Source organism: Nymphaea colorata, chromosome 11 (genome assembly GCF_008831285.2).
Source record: "Nymphaea colorata isolate Beijing-Zhang1983 chromosome 11, ASM883128v2, whole genome shotgun sequence".
In the NCBI taxonomy this organism is placed as follows: domain Eukaryota; kingdom Viridiplantae; phylum Streptophyta; class Magnoliopsida; order Nymphaeales; family Nymphaeaceae; genus Nymphaea; species Nymphaea colorata.
In genome coordinates, this window is record NC_045148.1 from 6,658,628 (window position 1) to 6,677,542 (window position 18,915).

At 38.5% G+C, this 18,915-nt stretch overlaps 1 protein-coding gene across 1 annotated transcript; it reads right to left on the reverse strand.

Annotated features, from left to right (window-relative positions):
* Positions 1-715: 715 nt before the first annotated feature.
* LOC116264412 (L-ascorbate oxidase homolog) lies at positions 716-9,536 on the reverse strand. Its single transcript, XM_031644609.2, has 9 exons — positions 9,340-9,536; positions 9,071-9,230; positions 8,651-8,760; positions 5,249-5,519; positions 5,048-5,150; positions 3,103-3,448; positions 2,578-2,943; positions 1,602-1,680; positions 716-1,342 (listed from the first exon to the last, which is right to left on the reverse strand). Exons 2-9 carry the CDS (start codon positions 9,215-9,217, stop codon positions 1,130-1,132), a joined length of 1,635 nt encoding a protein of 544 aa, XP_031500469.1. The 5' UTR covers positions 9,218-9,230; positions 9,340-9,536; the 3' UTR covers positions 716-1,129.
* Between the last annotated feature and the right edge of the window lie 9,379 nt (positions 9,537-18,915).

Consider the following 18,915-nt stretch of genomic DNA (forward strand, 5'->3'; position numbering starts at 1 on the left):
TTATGTGCTGTCTGCTCCACCAGTTATGATACACCACTTAAGGTAATAAAAGCAAAGTTTCACCCTAATGGGGATATCACTAATCTGCCTGTTTGACGGCCAAGATAGCCCTGCCACCCTAATGCCCTTTGCGTTTATGAAGGCAGAATACTGGACTTGTCACTTAAATGTGATGCAGCTGATCGTGGGCTTCTAACCAAGTCTTAAAATGGCCCGTCGATTTCTGAAAGTTGGTGAATGGAACGCGTAAGATACCACTATAGAACATCAAACAGAGAAAACAATGGTAGGTCAACTCGGGGATGTTGAAAGTGTTTGTGCCGGCCTTATCATGCACGGTCCAGAAGTTATTGTGCTTCCAGAGTTTGCCTTCAGCGTTCCACCTGTTCTTGTCGGAAAATGTAAAGAACCCAGGTAGAAACCAAAATCAGAAAAAGACTAAAACCTGAAAAACATGAGATACAACTTGGAGATCAGAGATTTTTTGAAGGTTAGTCCATCGTCGGAATCAAATCTAAGCAAGTAAGTGGACCATCTAAGTCAACCAGAAAAGTCTCCTAATTACATCAAGGATGCAACTTATCATTTTTAGAATAAAATGTAGATGACTCTTACAATAGAAAAAGGCAGAGAAAGAGAGAAAGGGAGAGAATGATCAGTTCTTAGAATAAGAAAACAGCTACCTCTAACGGCATCATTTCGTCTCAATAATAACTGTAACAACTAAGCGGTAGATAATTCTCATTCAGTCCTTTGAAACTGTTTATAATCCAAAGAGGCTGTGAATTTTGTGTACTAGTGGGTATAGGGGGGGAGAGAGAGATCTTAGTCTTTATTGGCTCCAAATATGTAAACATACCTTACATGAAGCTACAAGAATTAGGACCTACTCCCTTAAAGAGGCCAGGATGCCAACTGCTCATAGAGTAGCCTAGCCCCTTCCTTTTAACTTGTCACGAATCAACAATTGAAGAACACTCATAAGAGAAGAAGACAGCAACATATATTGGAACCGAAAACTATCTAGACAACTTTTCGAGTAGAGAGCACTGGGAAAGCATCAACTGATGTCGACTATCTCGTCACCCTCTCGTGACGAACATAGAAGAGGCACCGGCGACAAGTCCCATCAGAGAGGCCGGGTTCTCCGGCCAGACGCCCGGCCACACAGGAGTGCATTCCGGGGGATGGGGTTCTCATCTCTCCATGAATTTACAGGGGAGTACACTCTGAGGTAGAACTGTTGTCCCAAGTATTGCCTGGCCCAGTTCTCTGATCTTATGTTCCACATCCCCACATTGTCCAGAGGCATGTAGATTGCAGTCCATGACTGAGGGTATACCTGTAACAGTGGGAGATAACACTTTTTCAACATATGCAAAAAATGAGGGCACATGCACGTACTGTATCTGGTACAACCTTTGATGTAAAATGTCTAACACAAGCGCGACACATGTCCAATAAATGAGACCTATGGCTACTTTTCAGAGTACCAAGCAGGACAAGTGTGACATTCTCATAGTGATAATTATATTAGTACTTCAGTTGATCATTTTGCTTTATCCAAATCAAAGTTTCAACTTCTTGAAATAAAATTTTACCTGAGTTGTGCATCTGTAGACGCCATCTCGAAGATTATATCCGTTCCTGCTTGCTGGTGTCCATTGGCCCCCATCCATTCTGCCCATATCAAGGGGAAAAGATACATTAAGTACCAGTAGGCTTAACAAAGTTCGCTGCCTTTTCTTAACCAATGGCTACATTCTGAGATTTTAGTGCAACAAGCCATCAAAAGAAATTCTGAAATTTCATATCTTCTGTCATGTCATAAATCATGCTCTTGGCAAAATACCATAAAAGGAAAATCAATCCATGACCTCATTTCATTAACCAAAAGTGCGAGTAATGCTAATAATCAAGCTTATCTTTGCTATTCCTAGAATATACTCATCTGAAACAGTGCTGGAACTGAAAAAAAGAACTAGATTGTAGGCAAGACAAGTACTGAGCTGAAGAACAAGCAGGAAAATTGTGAATCCATTGGATTCCTGTGGCATCACAAAGAAGTGACAGGTACAAATGTAGTAATTAAATCTTCAGGAATGCCGTGGTACTAATAACAGCAGTCTTTTTCTGATTCAATGACATGATGAAGACATCTTTAATGGTGTTCATAATGGTCCAAACAGGACAGTAACATCAAAGGCTGCACCACAGATCGACCATCATGAGAATCCTGTCCCTTGGTCCCATCCCCATCTATAGTGGGACATGGTGTCCATGGCTGGCTCTAAATTTCACGGCTAAAAATTGACACGTATTTCGATGTAATAGCAAAAGGGCACACTATGGACTGGCCTATCCATCTGATTTATTGGACATGTCTTCCCGGAGACTTGAACCTATGGTTTCTCACTTGGCAACTCAACACTGTATATTGCCTGTTTGCCCATAACCACTAGATCTTAATGAACACAGATTGGTATTTCAAGACAGGAAATAATTCAAGCACAGTTTCATGCATCAATACATGAATCTTCTGCAACTTGTATCAAATATTAGCGACAAGTTGATTACCCGACAACGAAAAATGAGTAGCCATCAATGTGCCATGACTGCACCGTGTTCTCATAGTTTTGGAAGATGATTTCAACGTATGCCCGGAAATCAGCCTCCATTACAGATGTCTGCAGGTAGGCACCGCCTCCATGGGGGTAGTCCGAGATGCTGCCAAGTGAGAAAACTCCCTGGATATTGTAAAAGTCGGCTACCTTCAACGGCGTGTCGGCCGGAATGAAGGAGACACTATTGATGGCATATCTCTGCTTGCCATTGATGACAGCCGCTGAGTTTGCCAGTTCAATGGTTCTGGTGGTGTTAACCAGTCCATAGTGGTATGAACCTTGTGGGTTTGGCCTTGCCGCGCTCGCAGTGAGGTTCCAACTACAAATTCACAACAGAAAAGAGACAATTTAAAGCATTCTGTTCAATCTTACTTGAACCAAAGTTAAAAATCAATCCACTTAATTCTGCTATACACTATACAGAAAGCACAAATACAAGGCCTAGACAGAGAAGATGACAACTATAGACTCATTATACCGTATGGATCTAGCCTGATTGAGGGACCAATCGATCTGAATGGTGGGCCCGCCTGGCGGTGGGCCGGAAACACCGCCGGCGGAGTTGCTGTAATGCAGTATGGCAGTGCTGGTGAGGATCTGGCTGGTGAACCTTGTGGAAACGACAATGTAGTAGTCCTGGCCTGGCTGGTCCATGGTCACCAGCACTGAATATGATTGCCCCAGATGGACGTCCAGCGAGGAGTAATGGTTCTGAAGCGTGTGTGAGCCCTCCACCTCCACCAAGGTCATGGTGTGCCCCTGGATCCTAAAGTTGAGCGACGTTGTCAAGCCCACATTCGAAATCCGGAACCTGTATGTTTTTCCTGAATCAGCAGACATTGCTGGTCAGATTCTGAAGCTGCATGTTAAGTAAGAGCCTGGCGCCATGCACAACGTAATTCTGGGAAGATGAAATTGTACAACAGGAATTGCATGCAATTATACTCAAAAGAGTTTTATATTTTTGGAGCTTAGTTCTTCCATCATAACTCTAACCACATAGGAATGGGTTTTTATGCCTTCGAAACTTTGAAGGGTTCAATCTTCGAAATTTCAGATTGCTTAGATATCCTATTTAAAATATGAAAAAAAATACAAAAAACAGGAGAATTGGTTTCTAAATCTTGAAGTCCATAGCCACAAATATCGCTAACTTTTTAAATGACGAAACTTTTCTGAAGTATTTTTCTGCAAAGCTGAAATTCTCAAGAAAAGCTCGACATTTTATTAGAAAAGAAAAAATCTTGAAAATTGAGAAAAGTAAAATAAATGAAAAAACTAACCATGAAACATAAAATGTCTTGTTAAAATGATAAAATAGTAGAAATGAAGATAAATAATTTTAACTTAATTTTAAACTTTAATACAAAAATAATGTAAAAATAATGAGAAAAAACACCATAAAAGCACAAAAAAACACGAACAACTCATTTCGAAGTTTTTTTCAAAAAAAAAGTAAAGAAGTCTTTTTTGTTTTCATTATTTGTAACGTTTTTCTCGGTTTTTTTTTTTTAAAGATGATTTTTGTGTGACAACGAATCGATCAAATTTTGGTACAGTGAGAACAAAAATAAAAGTTTGGTTTCTTCCTCTTAAGATCATGGAACGTCATCCAACCCAACTCCAAGAAATTTCACTCTCCCCAGTTCACAGGTAGCTCCAGAGGAAAGTGCGCCGTGTTTCATACCGTGTAAAACTTTGTCCATCCACAGAGAAAACGGTCAAAACATACGTACGTATAAAAAGAAGTGATGATTACATGGATTCACCGTCTTGGTGACATGAAAAGGATGAATAAGAGATATATATTCCTCCTCTGAAAAGCCTGACGATGCATAGTAGGAGGGACACGCGTTTAGGAAAGTTTCGAGTAAAATTCCAAACAGTCAAGCGACTGTCCTGTCAAAAGTTTTTGACTATCATAACACACACACTCTATATATATGTATCAGATTGAAAGGAGCTCAAAATGCATTAACGATTTCAGCACTTATATATATATATATATATATATATATATATATTGAAAAGTTAAATATTAGTTGGCTTTTTAGGGTTACTTAACTATTTAATAAAGATCGTTTAATTCAGCATAATGAATGATTAAGACAAAAATAAAAAGAAAAAGAAAATGGTAGTAAACATGTTTGTTATGTAGCATTAGTTTTCATGTATTCTTTTTTCTTGTTTTCTCCCAACCATAGGTTTAATGTAAATGAAAAACTTTGATTAAATGAGATGACAAAGTAACTTTAGATAATCAAGTCATAAATCACTCACTTATACATATATACAATTTATTTGTTTTTCGTTTCGTTCAATTTCTTCCACAATAGCACATACAATAAAAGTTTCACTGTGAGAGATTGAAGGTTGTCACATCGGTTAAAAAGAGTGGGGTTCTACTTTTAAAAAGAATTTACCTTGATCGACGGTGAAAGACAAACCATTGGTGCCCCGGCCATTGATGAGGATGCCATCAGGGAAGGGCAGGTCATGTCCGCCGTCCAAAACTGCTCTCAGATCCTGGATTTATCATGAAAACCAGTGAACCCATCACGCTTCGCCGAAAGCTAGTGACCACACTGCCTTTCTCTACAAGCTCAGGACTAATATGAACTTACAGTGTGGTTGGCCTTATACCAGTCGCCGATGAGGACGGTGAAATCGCCGGCCGGCGGGGGGAAGGGGACGGGTATAAGAGGGCGGCTGTTGACTCGGAACCCGCCGTAGCCGCCTGCGGCTTTATGCATTGCCAAGGAAGGGAAGTAGAAGTAGCTGCCAATCTGATCCTTTACCTGCAAAAAATATGTGAAGTTCTTCCCTGGTGGTATGGGGCAGTTTGTTCCATACACTCCATCCATCCATGAATTCCTCCTCTGCTGGATGCCGTTCCTGATTTTGATTCTAAAATTAATTTTCTACAAACAAAGATTCCTCCTCAAACTCAATTGGAATGAAAATTTCAATTCTAGTTTTCACTTGTGTTTGACAGTTTGGAATCAAATTCTAGAATTGAAAATGATGTGTGTGATAAAAACATGAATTAAGGTATTAAAATTGATGAATTAAAAGCATCAATGACATGTGCTGCCTTAAAGAGAGATGAAAAAATTTTAAAATTCTAGAATCATAATTCTAGATTTTACTTCAAGAGTGGCGTATAACTCCTGAACCAAAGTTCTTTGTTTGGTAACACAATGCTAATGTCAGCAAAAATGAGAATTTCAATTGTATAATTTCACAATTCCGAACACATCAAATGCCGTCTTAAGATCAAAAAGTTTAATCTGATTGGCACCAGAAACTTAAATTACCATCCTTTCGGATCCGAACCGAGTTCTATCCAATTTAGATCAGATGTAGCTAGAGTTCGACAAAAAATTAAGAAACGGCCTCACATTCGTTATCAAATTTCAGTTAATTCGGTGGCACTTGAATGACATTTTGTAGTCCTACAATAGCTGCATTTTTAGATCTTCCAGAACAAGATCTAGACCCATTTGCATGGAATCATGGATTTGACTGGTAGTTTTATATCAATGGTCTGAATCCACTCATATCATTTTTGTATTTTGTAAACATATGATAAGGGAAACTCAGTTGCATTCAGAAAGAAACCTCATCCGAATCCAGATCAAATACTATTTTAACTTACCTCCTAATTGTTTTGTGGGATTCAGTTTGAAGATATGGTTTTGGATTCACAACATGCTTTACAAGACCAAAACATTAGATCTAGATTCGAGGCTCAGACTAAGGAAGCTGCATTGGATCCAAACTGAGGTTTACTGTGATGCAAGTGAATCCTGCCCTAAAAGAGAATCTCTAAAGACTTGTCCTAAAAAAAGGTGAGCAGAAGCCCTGTGTCTGGCTACTCTTATGAGACACTCAAGAGTGCACCCACAAGAATCGAATTAAAGACGGCGCTGTCACCAGGTATGATACTCTCCTCGAGGCGGGTCTCTAGGAATTTGTCCCGAGAAGTAAAAAAGACAGAGAAATTTCCCTTTTTCTCTTTCAGTATAAGGAAAATACATTTCAAGCATCAGTAACAAAGAAAAATAACAAATCGACTCCCCTAACAAAATCCCCACCTTAATATGAGAAATCAGAATGTCCCTTCCCCAATCAAACACACGCGGCCGTACATATTTACTTTGTATTTATAACAATATATTATTAAACTTTAAAAATGACATTGTTTAAACGGAAAAATAAAATTCACTTAAATGAAAATATAGAAGTTATATTTTTCTTAGAAACTAAGTTGAGGGATTGAAATGGATGAAGACCAATCGACTCCCCTAACAAAATCCCCACCTTAATATGAGAAATCAGAATGTCCCTTCCCCAATCAAACACGCGCGGCCGTACACATTTACTTTGTATTTATAACAATATATTATTAAACTTTAAAAATGACATTGTTTGAACGGAAAAATAAAATTTACTTAAATGAAACATATAGAAGTTATATTTTTCTTAGAAACTAAGAAGAGGGATTGAAATGGATGAAGACCAATCACCCCAAGCTCTGCCGTGCACGCTTCCCTAGTGCACGAACACGAACACGAACACGAACACCGAGACTGCAGCTCATGGAGGCTTACATAGAACAATTATTTGGCGAACGGGTTGTCCTAGAAAGGAATATTTCTACAATATTGATATTATTATCTTATAAAATCAAGAAGGTATTGAAGTCATAGTAACAGTAAGAATCTTGGATTAGTACGAAAGATTTGCTACCAATCGGGGGCTTTTGGATCAGGCTTGGCTGTGTGGGGTTGATGGATTTAGGTTCAAATCCAAGTAATAATACCGACTCCAGTTTACTTGGACCTCATTTAATCAGGTTTAGGCTTTTAATTTCGGAGCCAAACCCGATCCATACTGGCATAGAGCCCGTAATAGAGGGGGCAGCATCTTTTCTGGATCTAATACTTGAACTGGGGTTCAGTTCAAAAACCATTACACTGAACCCTAATCTGATCAAGAAGTGGATCCTCTTTCCTTTGACCCGACCCGACCGTGTGGGACCCACCTCCTTCGCGATGGGCGCCATCCTTTTTTTTTTCTTTTTTTTCCTTCTCTCTCTTTGGGCGACACTTTCACTTACCAATGGCAATTGAAAAGTGAAGGGAATTTCCTTATGACTATTTTTTAACAGAGATCGACTGCAAGAGTATACTTTTAAATGAGCAAAGAATTTCGGGAAGCATCAAACTCCATTACTCCAACGCCCTTACTGCACCAAAATCTAGACGAAATGAGACCTCTGTGCTAGATAGTCTCTCTTTTATATATAAATATAAAAATTTCTGTGTGCTCTAATTCTTTGAACTACAAATGATGGTGGATGTCATGACATTATTATATTTGATGATTGCTTAGCTTTCTACCGAAGTTTATAAGCAGCACTACTACATCTTTTGTGCAGAGGAAAAGGTATCATCCGCCTCTTCTATATATAAATATACAGGTAGTTGGCTTCGACAATTAAAAGACTGTTACAGATCGACGAGGAGAAAGATAGGTCCACTGCACTTTATTGCACATGTCCATGGCTACCCGTCGACAATTATTGACTTCATCTTCTTCAAAAGGTTTTTAACATCACCATTTCGCTGCTCGGATTAAACCCAACGCGGTGAAGGGTCAACTCACTGCAGTAATTGCCCAATCCCCGCAAGAAGACAAAAACAATATAAAAATGAACAGAGAGAGAGGGAGCACAGAGCAGAGCAGAGTAAAACCAGAAACTTTCAGGATTAGCTAACGCATTTTCCAAAACACGCTCATTGCCACAGTCTCCGTAAACCTTGCCGGGAAACCAATAACGGAAATTACAAGAATGCCGGGAAAAAGTCTAAAAGAGCGCACTCACCGACCACATTGGCCACGCTGACAGAGAACAGTTCAGGCGATGACTCTCTTGGCAATGTAAGTTAACTCAAAATGTAAGTTAACTCAGAAGGAGAAAAGGGGATCGAAGGAAAACGATTTTCTGTGAGTGATCTTACCAGGAGATCAAAAATGGCTCCGGCAGACTGTTGTAGACATTGATGATGAGATTATCGTTGGTGACGCAGTCGATCTGGGGTCCGGGAAACTGCCAGTTTATTAAAATCCCCTGCAACGCCAACCGCCATGGCATCAACGTCAGAGATCTTTATGATGGATGGTGATGATCATGATGGTGGCGGTGCTGTGGATGCTGAATGGTAATGATGATCCATGATGCTGGTGGTCATGATCTTAATGACAATGGCCGTGATAATGAGCATGATGGTCATGACAGTGGAATGGAAGTAACCATGATGCTGCGATATGAATGTGCATCTACATCCTCCATTAACAAAGAAGATGCTCATATCATGATGTTGGTGGTGATGATAGTGAGGAAGCCAATGCGCGATGACAGTAACGTTAATCATACTCACCTGTTGCTTCACCCCTAGTGGGTAGATATCGCCATAGGTAACATTCCAGGTGTAGAATCTGTAAGGGTTCTCCCCGTGAACAGAGGAAAGAAGAAGAAGGAGGAAGAAAGAGAGAGATCTGTGGAGGATGCTGCGACTGGGACTCATTCTGATCGTTAACCTGAAAGGAACAGAGAGAGGTGCAGGAACGTGAGATGTTAGAGCATTTCGTGAGTGCCTTTTCTGAAGACAGAAGGGAAACAACACACAAGAAGAGAGTGAGATTTTACCAGCTTGGTAACCGGAAGACTGCTAGGACAGATCTGTGAGAATGCAGCTCAGTCGATCTATGGCGCCATTGGCGAAGCAGAGAAGAAACTGTAGAGAGAGAGAGAGAGAGAGAGAGAGCTCTCCCGGTTGGTTCTTTGGAGCTTCCTTCCCGCCTCTGTATGGGTGCCTGTACTGGGGGTTTATACGGCGGCCGTAAATTGGGCAAACTGGGTGAGTTGTCAGAATGTAGTAAAGCTGTAGTGGTGGGAGTGTAATATATTTAATTTATTTAAAGGATGGTAGGAAATTACGGTTTTGTCCTCAAGACGAAATTTCGTCCTCGCGCATGTAATTAGCTCGCATGTGAGAACGGAATCTTCTGTTCCTGCAAACTTTTCATGAGCCAGATGACAATTCTTTGTCAAATAAATAATAACTATAACCAATTATTGTTATATATATATATATATATATATATGAGTTGAAATGCTCTGATTTTTGTTAGTCTTGTATGATCATGACCATCTAATGCATTGTATCCAGTAGCTTGAGGACTTTTTCTATCCAAACCAAAAAAAAAATCACAAATCTTATATATATAACAATTAATCAAATTTATTGTATATATATAAGTAAAAAGTACTATTTTTATATTAATGGCTATCAGAGAGCATTTGGTTGTTCCAGACGTTAAATTTGGGAATCTGATTTGACATGGAGTCCTTTTTAAAATATTAGGTTCTAGCAAAATGGTAGATACAAGAAAGAGTTGTTTGACTTGAAATTCATGGATTTGAAAATGCAAATTTTACAAATGCATTGTAGTTTCACATTTTTTTGGAAAAATTATTTTATATATTAAATTTAAGAATATGAAACCATCTTAAATTACTTAGATTCAAAGTAATCAAAGGCCCCCAAAATATAACATCATCGCAAATCATCAAGGTTAATAATGGCTACCTGAGTTCTCATATTTTAGACTATGAGAACTAGTTTGAAACTTTGATTTCTCGTATATATTTCTTCATAGTTCATACTTCATGGCTATTTTATTACTCTTACGTTTATGCATGAATTAGTCAATCAGTTTCCCTGCAAAAACTCAGGGCGCATACGGAAACCTTTATTTAAACCTTTCCTCAATGAGGATTTGACCCAATTCATAATGGTTTCAGATCCAGACCTTACTTGGACATTGAACTTTGTCAACTTGGTTTCCAAGTCAACCTGATTTTTTTTTGCTAATGAAAGTCTTAATCCAACCGGCATAATTCTTGAAAACTTAAATACAATATGATTAGAACTGTGTACCAAATCGATCTAGTGGATAGAACTGTGCACCAAATCAATCTAGTAGATAACGAATTCGATCTTTATTTCTATACCGGACTTGACTAAACAAATGCAGCCGCCGGAGATAGGTGGGGGCTTCGTGGGGCATATGCCCACGAAGTTCATTTTATGAAAGTTTAAATTAGTGGTTGAATTTGAGTAGATTTAAGTCCAGTCATAAAATAAGCACGACGAGACTCGAGTGATGCCAGAGGGATATTGAAAATTTGTTAACTATATGCATTGTAACAATCTGACCCACTCCTAGGCTCGGGCTCCTGGTTCGGTGAATCTCAACTCGCCTCCTACCATTTTCGACTCCAACCCCCAAAAAACTAAGAACCAAGACAACTATTTTCAATACGGGACTAAATTTTTGGGGTTGCAATTCACTCCCCTTAAGACACACGCGTCCGCGCGTGTGGAACCCTAAGTTCGAGTGTTGAACGCGTTCTGATACCACGTAACAACCCGATCCACTCTTGGGCTGGTTCCACGGATCATAACCCGCCTCTTAGTATTTTCAGCTTCAACTCCAAAAAGACTAAAAATCAGGACAATCATTTATGGTAATGACCCGCTTTATAAACTCTTGAAGATTTCTCACAATGACTAAATTTTTGGGACTGTCCCATAAAAAGCTTTTTAACTTTGCCCTTGTCTCATGGGGTTTGGCAGGTTAATGGCTAGTAAGTAGCTGGTTACTAATTATAAACTTTTGAAGATTTCTCGCAATCTTCAATACTAGACTAATTTTTTTGGACTATCCCATAAAAAGCTTTTTAACTTTGCCCTCATAGGTCAATGGCTAGTAAGTAGCCGGTGAGTTGCATGGACATCAATTTGTTGTTTGTAAATGAGTGGGAATAGCGACCTAAATTATGTCCATTGGTAGTCCCACACTAAGCATCCACGGTAAACAAAGGAGCTCACCCTGAAACTTAACAAATATATGCATAAACTTTGAGAAATATTTTTAGACGGCCGCTTTCTGGAAAATTACATTTGTGGTGTGGGTTAAAAAAAGTTAGCTCTGTGACGACTTACAGTCGGTCAAACAAATATATAATTTCGTTCTGAGTCCTCCTTTCTCTTAATTATTTGACGTTGTGATACTTCTTTTTTTCTTTTACGTACGCCACCACCACGCTAGTTGTCACGTGAAACTTAATGCCACATTCATCAGGACTCATAATTCCTCAAGTATATTAAATGGCTACCTACAAATTTTTTTACACAAGGACTTTTCAATTCATGAACTTGAAAGGTGATGTGAGTTCCTTCAAGAGGCACAGCTTGAGTTAGGGTTATATTAAAAAGCATGTTTTTGTAGTTAGATTTTAATGAGCATTCCCTTTGTTTTTTTTTTTTTTTTTTTTTTTTTTGCTTTTTCTCAATCATCCATTTGCTTTAGATAAACAATTCTAATTAAATGGTTAGATAACTTTAGATAACCACAATCATTATTCACTTATATATATATATATATATATATATATATATATATATATATATATATATATAAAAGAGAAAAAGGTACCTACATCAGATAAAGCCTATAAAATTAAAATAAAGACGGGAAATACTTTTTTTCTTCTTTTGGACTTTTTCATTTGAATCTTAAGGGGGACATGAAGCCAACATGAATTGGGGGGGTTCTTATCACATTGATACATAGTAAAGGACAGGACTTTTGGATTTTGGTAATCACTACTACTTCCTTTATTGTAGATCTGATTGAAGCCCCAAAAAGTAAAAGCCTTTCGTGCTGGAATCCTTCTCTATTACCATTGCCAGTTGTGGATCCCAAACAGGGAGAGAACCTTTAAGTTGAATTTGGGAGTTTTGGTTCTCAAATATAGTTAGGTGGCCAGTTATAAATATAGCATATGACATCTGAAGTAATATCAGATCATTACAGTTGGATCTAACATGGTCTCATGAAAGATTACATCTAAAGTGGGCCCCTTGTATCGATCTTGCTTCACCATAAATAAGATCCATGGCATTTATGTGATCGTCCTCCATAATATGTTACATTGTTCTTATTATTGCATGTCATTAGCAATGTAAGCACCTCAAGTGACGCCACAAATATATTTAGAATGTAAACAAAAACAGGGCAATTTTAAATGGGTCGTGTGGCAGCAAGAACATCGATAAGGTGTTTAAATATTAAAGACGGTGCATGAAACAATAGTTCTAGCATTATATAAACATGCCCTGATATTTAGGGCAAATTTATTGGAGTATTCTTCCTACCAAACGACTTCAAAGGGATCTGATTGATTCAAATTTGTCAGAGGCATTTAAGGACTTATTGTAACAACTCGACCCACTTCTGGGCTCGGGCTCCTGGTTCGGTGGATCCCAAACTGCCTCGCCCCCTAGCAGTTTCGACTCTAGCCTCAAAAAGGCTAGGAACCAGGACAATCATCTCATTAATAGTCTCCCTTTATAAACCCTTAAAGATTTCTCACAATCTTTTGATACGAGACTAAACTAATGAGATGTTACACTCAACTCTGACAATAACACGATCATAGTGGCCATAGAAGTCGAACAAGGAACATATCTTCAATACACCAACTCACGTGCCTAGTTGTGCTACACATCATTTAGTGAGACAAAAAAATAAAAAATATATTTTTTAACTTTTTACTTTTTCCAAGCAGCTATTCATTCACTTGTTTCCTGTTTGTTTTCTTTTTTCTTTTTTTTTTCACGATTTCCTTTTACCCTAAGACTGAACAACTTGAGGAGGAAAAGTGACTAGAAAATCTTGCCGTAACCGTAGACAGAGTCCTTGTCCAATACAGGCTCAAAAGGTTCTGTAATAGTTCGAATTTGTGACAACCTAATTAAAGAACAAGCTAGCCTCGATGTGCGGTCACGTCCTTTGCAGTGATAAATGAGCAAAGTAAAAAAAAAATGAAAGAAAGTAGATCATGATTTCTCAAGGGTGCTTGATTTTAAGAGTGATCACACCTAATGTTGTTTGTCTGGTAATGAACAGCCTCTTTGGTGTAAAGGGAGGGTGCGCCCTATAAGGGTGAAGGAAAACCTGTGGCGCTCAGGACAGAGGAGATCTGACTTCATCTGTCTACCACACATGATGCTGGAGACTAATCAATATTCCCTCAGCGCCTTTCCCAAAAAACGCCAAAAAAAAAACTCAAATTTTAATAAGAATAATAAGAAAAAAAACTATTTTTAAAAATGCCACCGACAATGGATTTAGTCTACCACTCGAGTTATTTTCCAGAAAAAGTGATAAATTTTAGTTATTTGTAGATAGCTTGCATCATTTTTGTTATAACCTTTTACTCTTTTTGTGTGAGCCACTGTGAAAAGGAGGCTTCAAGTAGGGTTGAACACCAACCGGAGTTGAGTCAACTCAAGCTCGGTTTGACTAATGAAACCTCAAGCTCGAGAATAGCTCGACGGAAGTAACTCGAGCTCGACTTGGCAGTTACGTGTTGAGCTCGAACTCGACTCGATTAAGGCTGGACAAACTCATTTGAACAGGACTGATATTCGCCGTTACCTGTTGAGCTTGAGCTCAATTAAGGGTCGACAAATTCGTAAACTCGTTTGCATATAGCGACTTGATTAAGGCTCGACAAACTCGTAAACTCGTTTGAACATATCGACAAACTCGATTAAGGCTCGACAAACTTGACTAACGCTCGAGTTCGACTCGGCAATTATGGTGTTGAGCTCGAACTCAACTCGATTATTTAAATGAGTCGACTCGTGAATTCGAGCTCGAGTCTTTAAGCAAATGACTTGGTTTGAGCTCGTTCATGAGCTGAGCTTTAACAAGTCGAGTTCGAGTAGCTCGACTTGTTGTTGACTCCTACTTAAAGGTCCCTCCATTCTTGTTGCCCTTATGTTGTGGGTTGCATTAAAACCTAGGTGGGATGTGATAAACCTGTCAACTTAAAGTGTTAAAGTGTTGTGATTCTACACCAACTACACAAATCCATCATTTTTCATTTACATTTTAAGAACATGACATCCAAAAGTTACAGTTAAAAAGGGTTGCTTGATATCGTTGATTTAATTTAGTCGTTTGATTGCCTTAATTTGGACAGATACGAGGGCTCAAACACATGGATCCAAAATCCAAGGTATTTAAATCCAAACGATATTATAATTCTCAACCGATTATCCAAAAAAGAAGCTAAATTAGGCAGCTGCCAATAAATCGGCAGGTGGTTCTATGTAAATAACAACATTATCAACATTTTTACCAATATCTTCTAAGCAATTAGCCCTGCTCTTAAAGTTGATCGAACGGCTCAGCGAAACGGATCTTTCCTAACATTAATCAATCGTCGCCGTCCGATCTTCCCTCCCTGATTAGTTCTTAAAAGGGCGGGCATCATCTCTCTCTTGACTCTTCTTGTCGGCGGGCACGTGCCTAAGACGGAGCGAGGGGGGCGGGAAAATGGATTAATTGGATCGGACCCACCAAGATCCGGTCGATGACGTAGGAGACGCGGCAATTCCTGGTGCCAGATGCCAGATGAAGGGATGAGAGAGAGTGGACCCTCCTTTCTGGATCTTGGGATCCGTGTTAGGTGTCAGGGAGAACCACCAAGTAGAAAGGTTCCACGTACCTTCGTTCTGGATCTGCTCGTACAGATCCGCTTTTTCTCTCTCTTGCTCTCTCTCTCTCCCGCCGACACAATCCAGCTGGCCTCGTGGGCAATGGACTTGGATCGGGTTTCGATCCATCAAATCAAACCCATCTCTTAGTTGGATCGGCAGTATCCAACAAATTGGAGCTCCATAATTATGTTTTATTTAAATGGTGGTGTTGTCTGAACATAGACAAGTATATGATTTAATATTAAATTATATAATGCACAATGCATGTTATAAAATCATATTCATTAATTGTGCAACGACTTGTCATGTGGGTATCTCCTTTCTTCATGTTGTGGGGTCATTGATACAAGACCCTCATTGTGAGGCAGGCAGGCTAGAAAAAAGGAGTCCAGGTTGAACGTAGTCGGATCAAATCCACGTACAACTATGACTTGGATCTTTAACTTGGATCATGTAGGATCCAGACACTGTTCACAAAAATTGGGGAGTTTAAAATGTGAAACCATGAGTTTCGAATTGTCCTGGAATCCAGGTGAATGGGATCCGAATTAATTCTGCATAGAGCTGCATTGGTATTAGGTGACTATATCTCTACATGCTTCAACTTGCACGTAAAACCCACTCTCCTTATGGTAGAGGCGTACAAGCCCCTGCAAGTATAATGTTGGTCTACATTACGAATACCAAAGTCTTGCTTATATGAAAACTTTATACTAATGTTGTAATTCGTTTATACACTTTTCAAACTTCACAATAATCTTTTTTTAAGATTATGAAAACATAATGTTGTTGATATTAGGAATTTTTACCCTAAAATGATGTCACTTCTTGTGGAATGCATGATTGAAGAATGCCATGTTGTAGTTCAGGAAACATATAGAAGTTCTTTTATTCAATAATGAAACTATGCACATAACCATACCATGTTCTTGGAAATGAAAGTATGGTATTCTTGAAACATGGATCTTAAAATCATGCACCTTAAAAATACAATAGCAATATGCAGACCTATAATAATGTTGGAGGGAATGATGCCTTGACTTTTTCAAATTAAAGCTTCCATTAGAAAAGAGAAAAAAAAAAAGGCCTTGTGACAGCAAAGCCAAATACATGTGCATGACAGCTCTGAATTTTCTCCCCCTTATTGAAAATGCTAGGCATATACCAACAAGTAATTTAGTATATACCTGCCTTGGTCGGAATTATCATCTGTAATTTTCAGTTCTTCCAAAAAAATTTAATTACTACAGTGATTTGACATTTTCAACCTTTGACTAAATTCTTTATAGTGTCTAAAGAGGCATAGAGTAGCTAGTCGGGCGGGCCAACTGGTTTGATTTTACAAGGTCAATAGAGTAAGTGGGACAGGCAAGGGCCATGTCTAGGGTCAAGTTACTGATGTCGAGTTGGCTCTCATGCCGCTAGCTAGGCCCTGCTTGGTTCCCCGACACAAAGGAGGTTCCGTAGTGAGTCATTAGAGGGGGAAGGGCAATTGTGGAGCTAGAGAAATTGGCTAGAGGGGTACTTGTTTAAAATACTCAAATCTGGTAGTATATATATATAAGGATAAATGTTTAAGATTTTGAAAAATAAACAACTTTTAAGAAACTGGTGTGGTAACTGCTCACACCAGTCACCATGTGGCTACGCCACTTCGGGAGCGCGCAAGGGTCATGGCTCTTCCCTCAAAATTTGGACAAACAAATTTACTATTTATTATCTTGATAAATTATAATTTGTCACTAGTAAACATTTTGAGAAATACTATTTTCCTTGTAAAAATTTTAAAAATACTCTTCGACTTGTAATAAAAAACTTCTGGCTTCGCCCCTATGCACGGTGGAGCACGATACCAAGTTGAAGGTACATTGCCCACTCCATACTCGATGTGGCCCAGTATCTAAGGGCAGGAGGAAAGAGAAACTTTTGGCTTTCGCTCGAAGAATGGTGGGATATTCCTCTTGCAATGCACTATAGTGGACAGGTTTTGATTCAATAGTGCCCATAAAGCTGCAAGATGTATATGAGATCCAAAAGAGTAATGCTCTTGTTGGTTATTTAATGCGAAAAAGAAGTGGTGAACTTAGTGGACTTTTCTACGTTTTGGTGTAGGCTGAGTCCCCCAGCCGTGGGACCGAAGGGGGGGTGCGTCCGGCCCCAGTGCTGCATTAAATTAATAGGACAACTGGAAGCGGACACATTTGACACCACCCTGATGTCTAGCTATGAGAAAACAAGAATAAAGGAGGTGAGTAGGGCTGCACAAGGGGCCGATCAAGTATATATATATCCCCTCTATTATTGACTGATTTGAGTTTGATATAAAGTTTGAAATTAACAAATGAAAAAGAGTTTTCAGTTTATTTTGGAGTTAGAAATTTCTGGTTTAAAGGGCACTACTATTTAAAATTTCAAACTTCAAAGGACACTCGCTATGTATGTTATAAATATGTATGTTATAAAGGTAAAAAATAATAAAATATCAATATGAAAATAAAGCAAATTTTAGGAGTTAGAAAGTGGGTCTCAAATTGACTGGGACCAAAGTTGGCAAAGCAAAATATTGATGTGATATTATTGTTATAAGTGTATCATATTATTCACGTTAAGGGGTGTAGCATACTTGGTCAAGCAAGTGGTCATGATGAAAAGATGAATGTACAATTCTCATATGTACAATTTTTTAACTGTAGACAGTTATGACACTTTAGTTGATGAGTGTTCCATATCCTACCTAAGATTACGACACTACTATTTCTACAAAATATTCAGGAGCTTTTATTTTTCATTGAAGGGAGAAACCATGGGCTTTAACACTGATGATGAGAAGCTTTATACAATCCATGTAGGTTGAACAAGAGAAGATCACTCAACTAGGTAGGGCTGACGTGAGAAATGACAGCCATGATAATTAATTCTATGACTCCTTATCTGACAGCCATGGGATGAACCACTGCACCAACTGATCCTCCGCGTTTGGGTTTTATTGCCATGACAAGATGCATTCATTAAGGACATTTGTTTTCGGGTGTGCGGGAAAGAACCTTCCTGCAAGAATGAGAGGCTGAAATTTTAACTCTTTCCCCCTTGTTTTTAAGGTTTAGAGTTGGTTCGAGACTTCGGTTTATAGAACAACTGAAGTTTTTTAAAATTTACAAGTAATTTTTTTTTTCTAAATTTTGAGGTGGGGCCAAAGCCCATGCACTAGAATAAAGCAGTGACCATGGAGATTTGAAACTTAAACACTTTTTCATGAGCTGCCTTGCACTTGGTTGTGCTAATGCTCCTATGGGTCATTATGGACACTTGATTGAGGCCCGCAATTGTGTACATTAAACTGCCATCATTTTACCAAGCTCATTTTTTTCAAGAAAAATAATATATATATATATATATATTTCATTTTTATATTAAAAAGGGCCTATAGCACCCTTTTAAATTAACTCCATTCCACTTAGAAAGATGCTTCCTTCAAGCAACTCCAGTACAGTACACTAAAAGTAGTGGGGTGTGGAAAATTTTAGCTGAAACACACTAAAAATTCAAATTTTAGACATTTAAGAAACATTGATATATAAATGAAAAAGTAGTTATGAGGGGTTAATATATAATAAATATTTCATGTGTGGGTCTGTGTGAGCAAT

What these genes read in the sequence shown, in the direction of transcription:
- LOC116264412 (XM_031644609.2), bottom strand. Translation starts at nt 9,217, where the DNA reads ATGAGTCCCAGTCGCAGCATCCTCCACAGATCTCTCTCTTTCTTCCTC. An exon ending in GTCTTTCACCGTCGATCAAG is followed by an intron (nt 3,449 to 5,047) that starts GTAAATTCTTTT and finishes CTGCTGATTCAG; the next exon opens with GAAAAACATACAGGTTCCGG. An exon ending in AATCAGGCTAGATCCATACG is followed by an intron (nt 2,944 to 3,102) that starts GTATAATGAGTC and finishes GTGAATTTGTAG; the next exon opens with TTGGAACCTCACTGCGAGCG.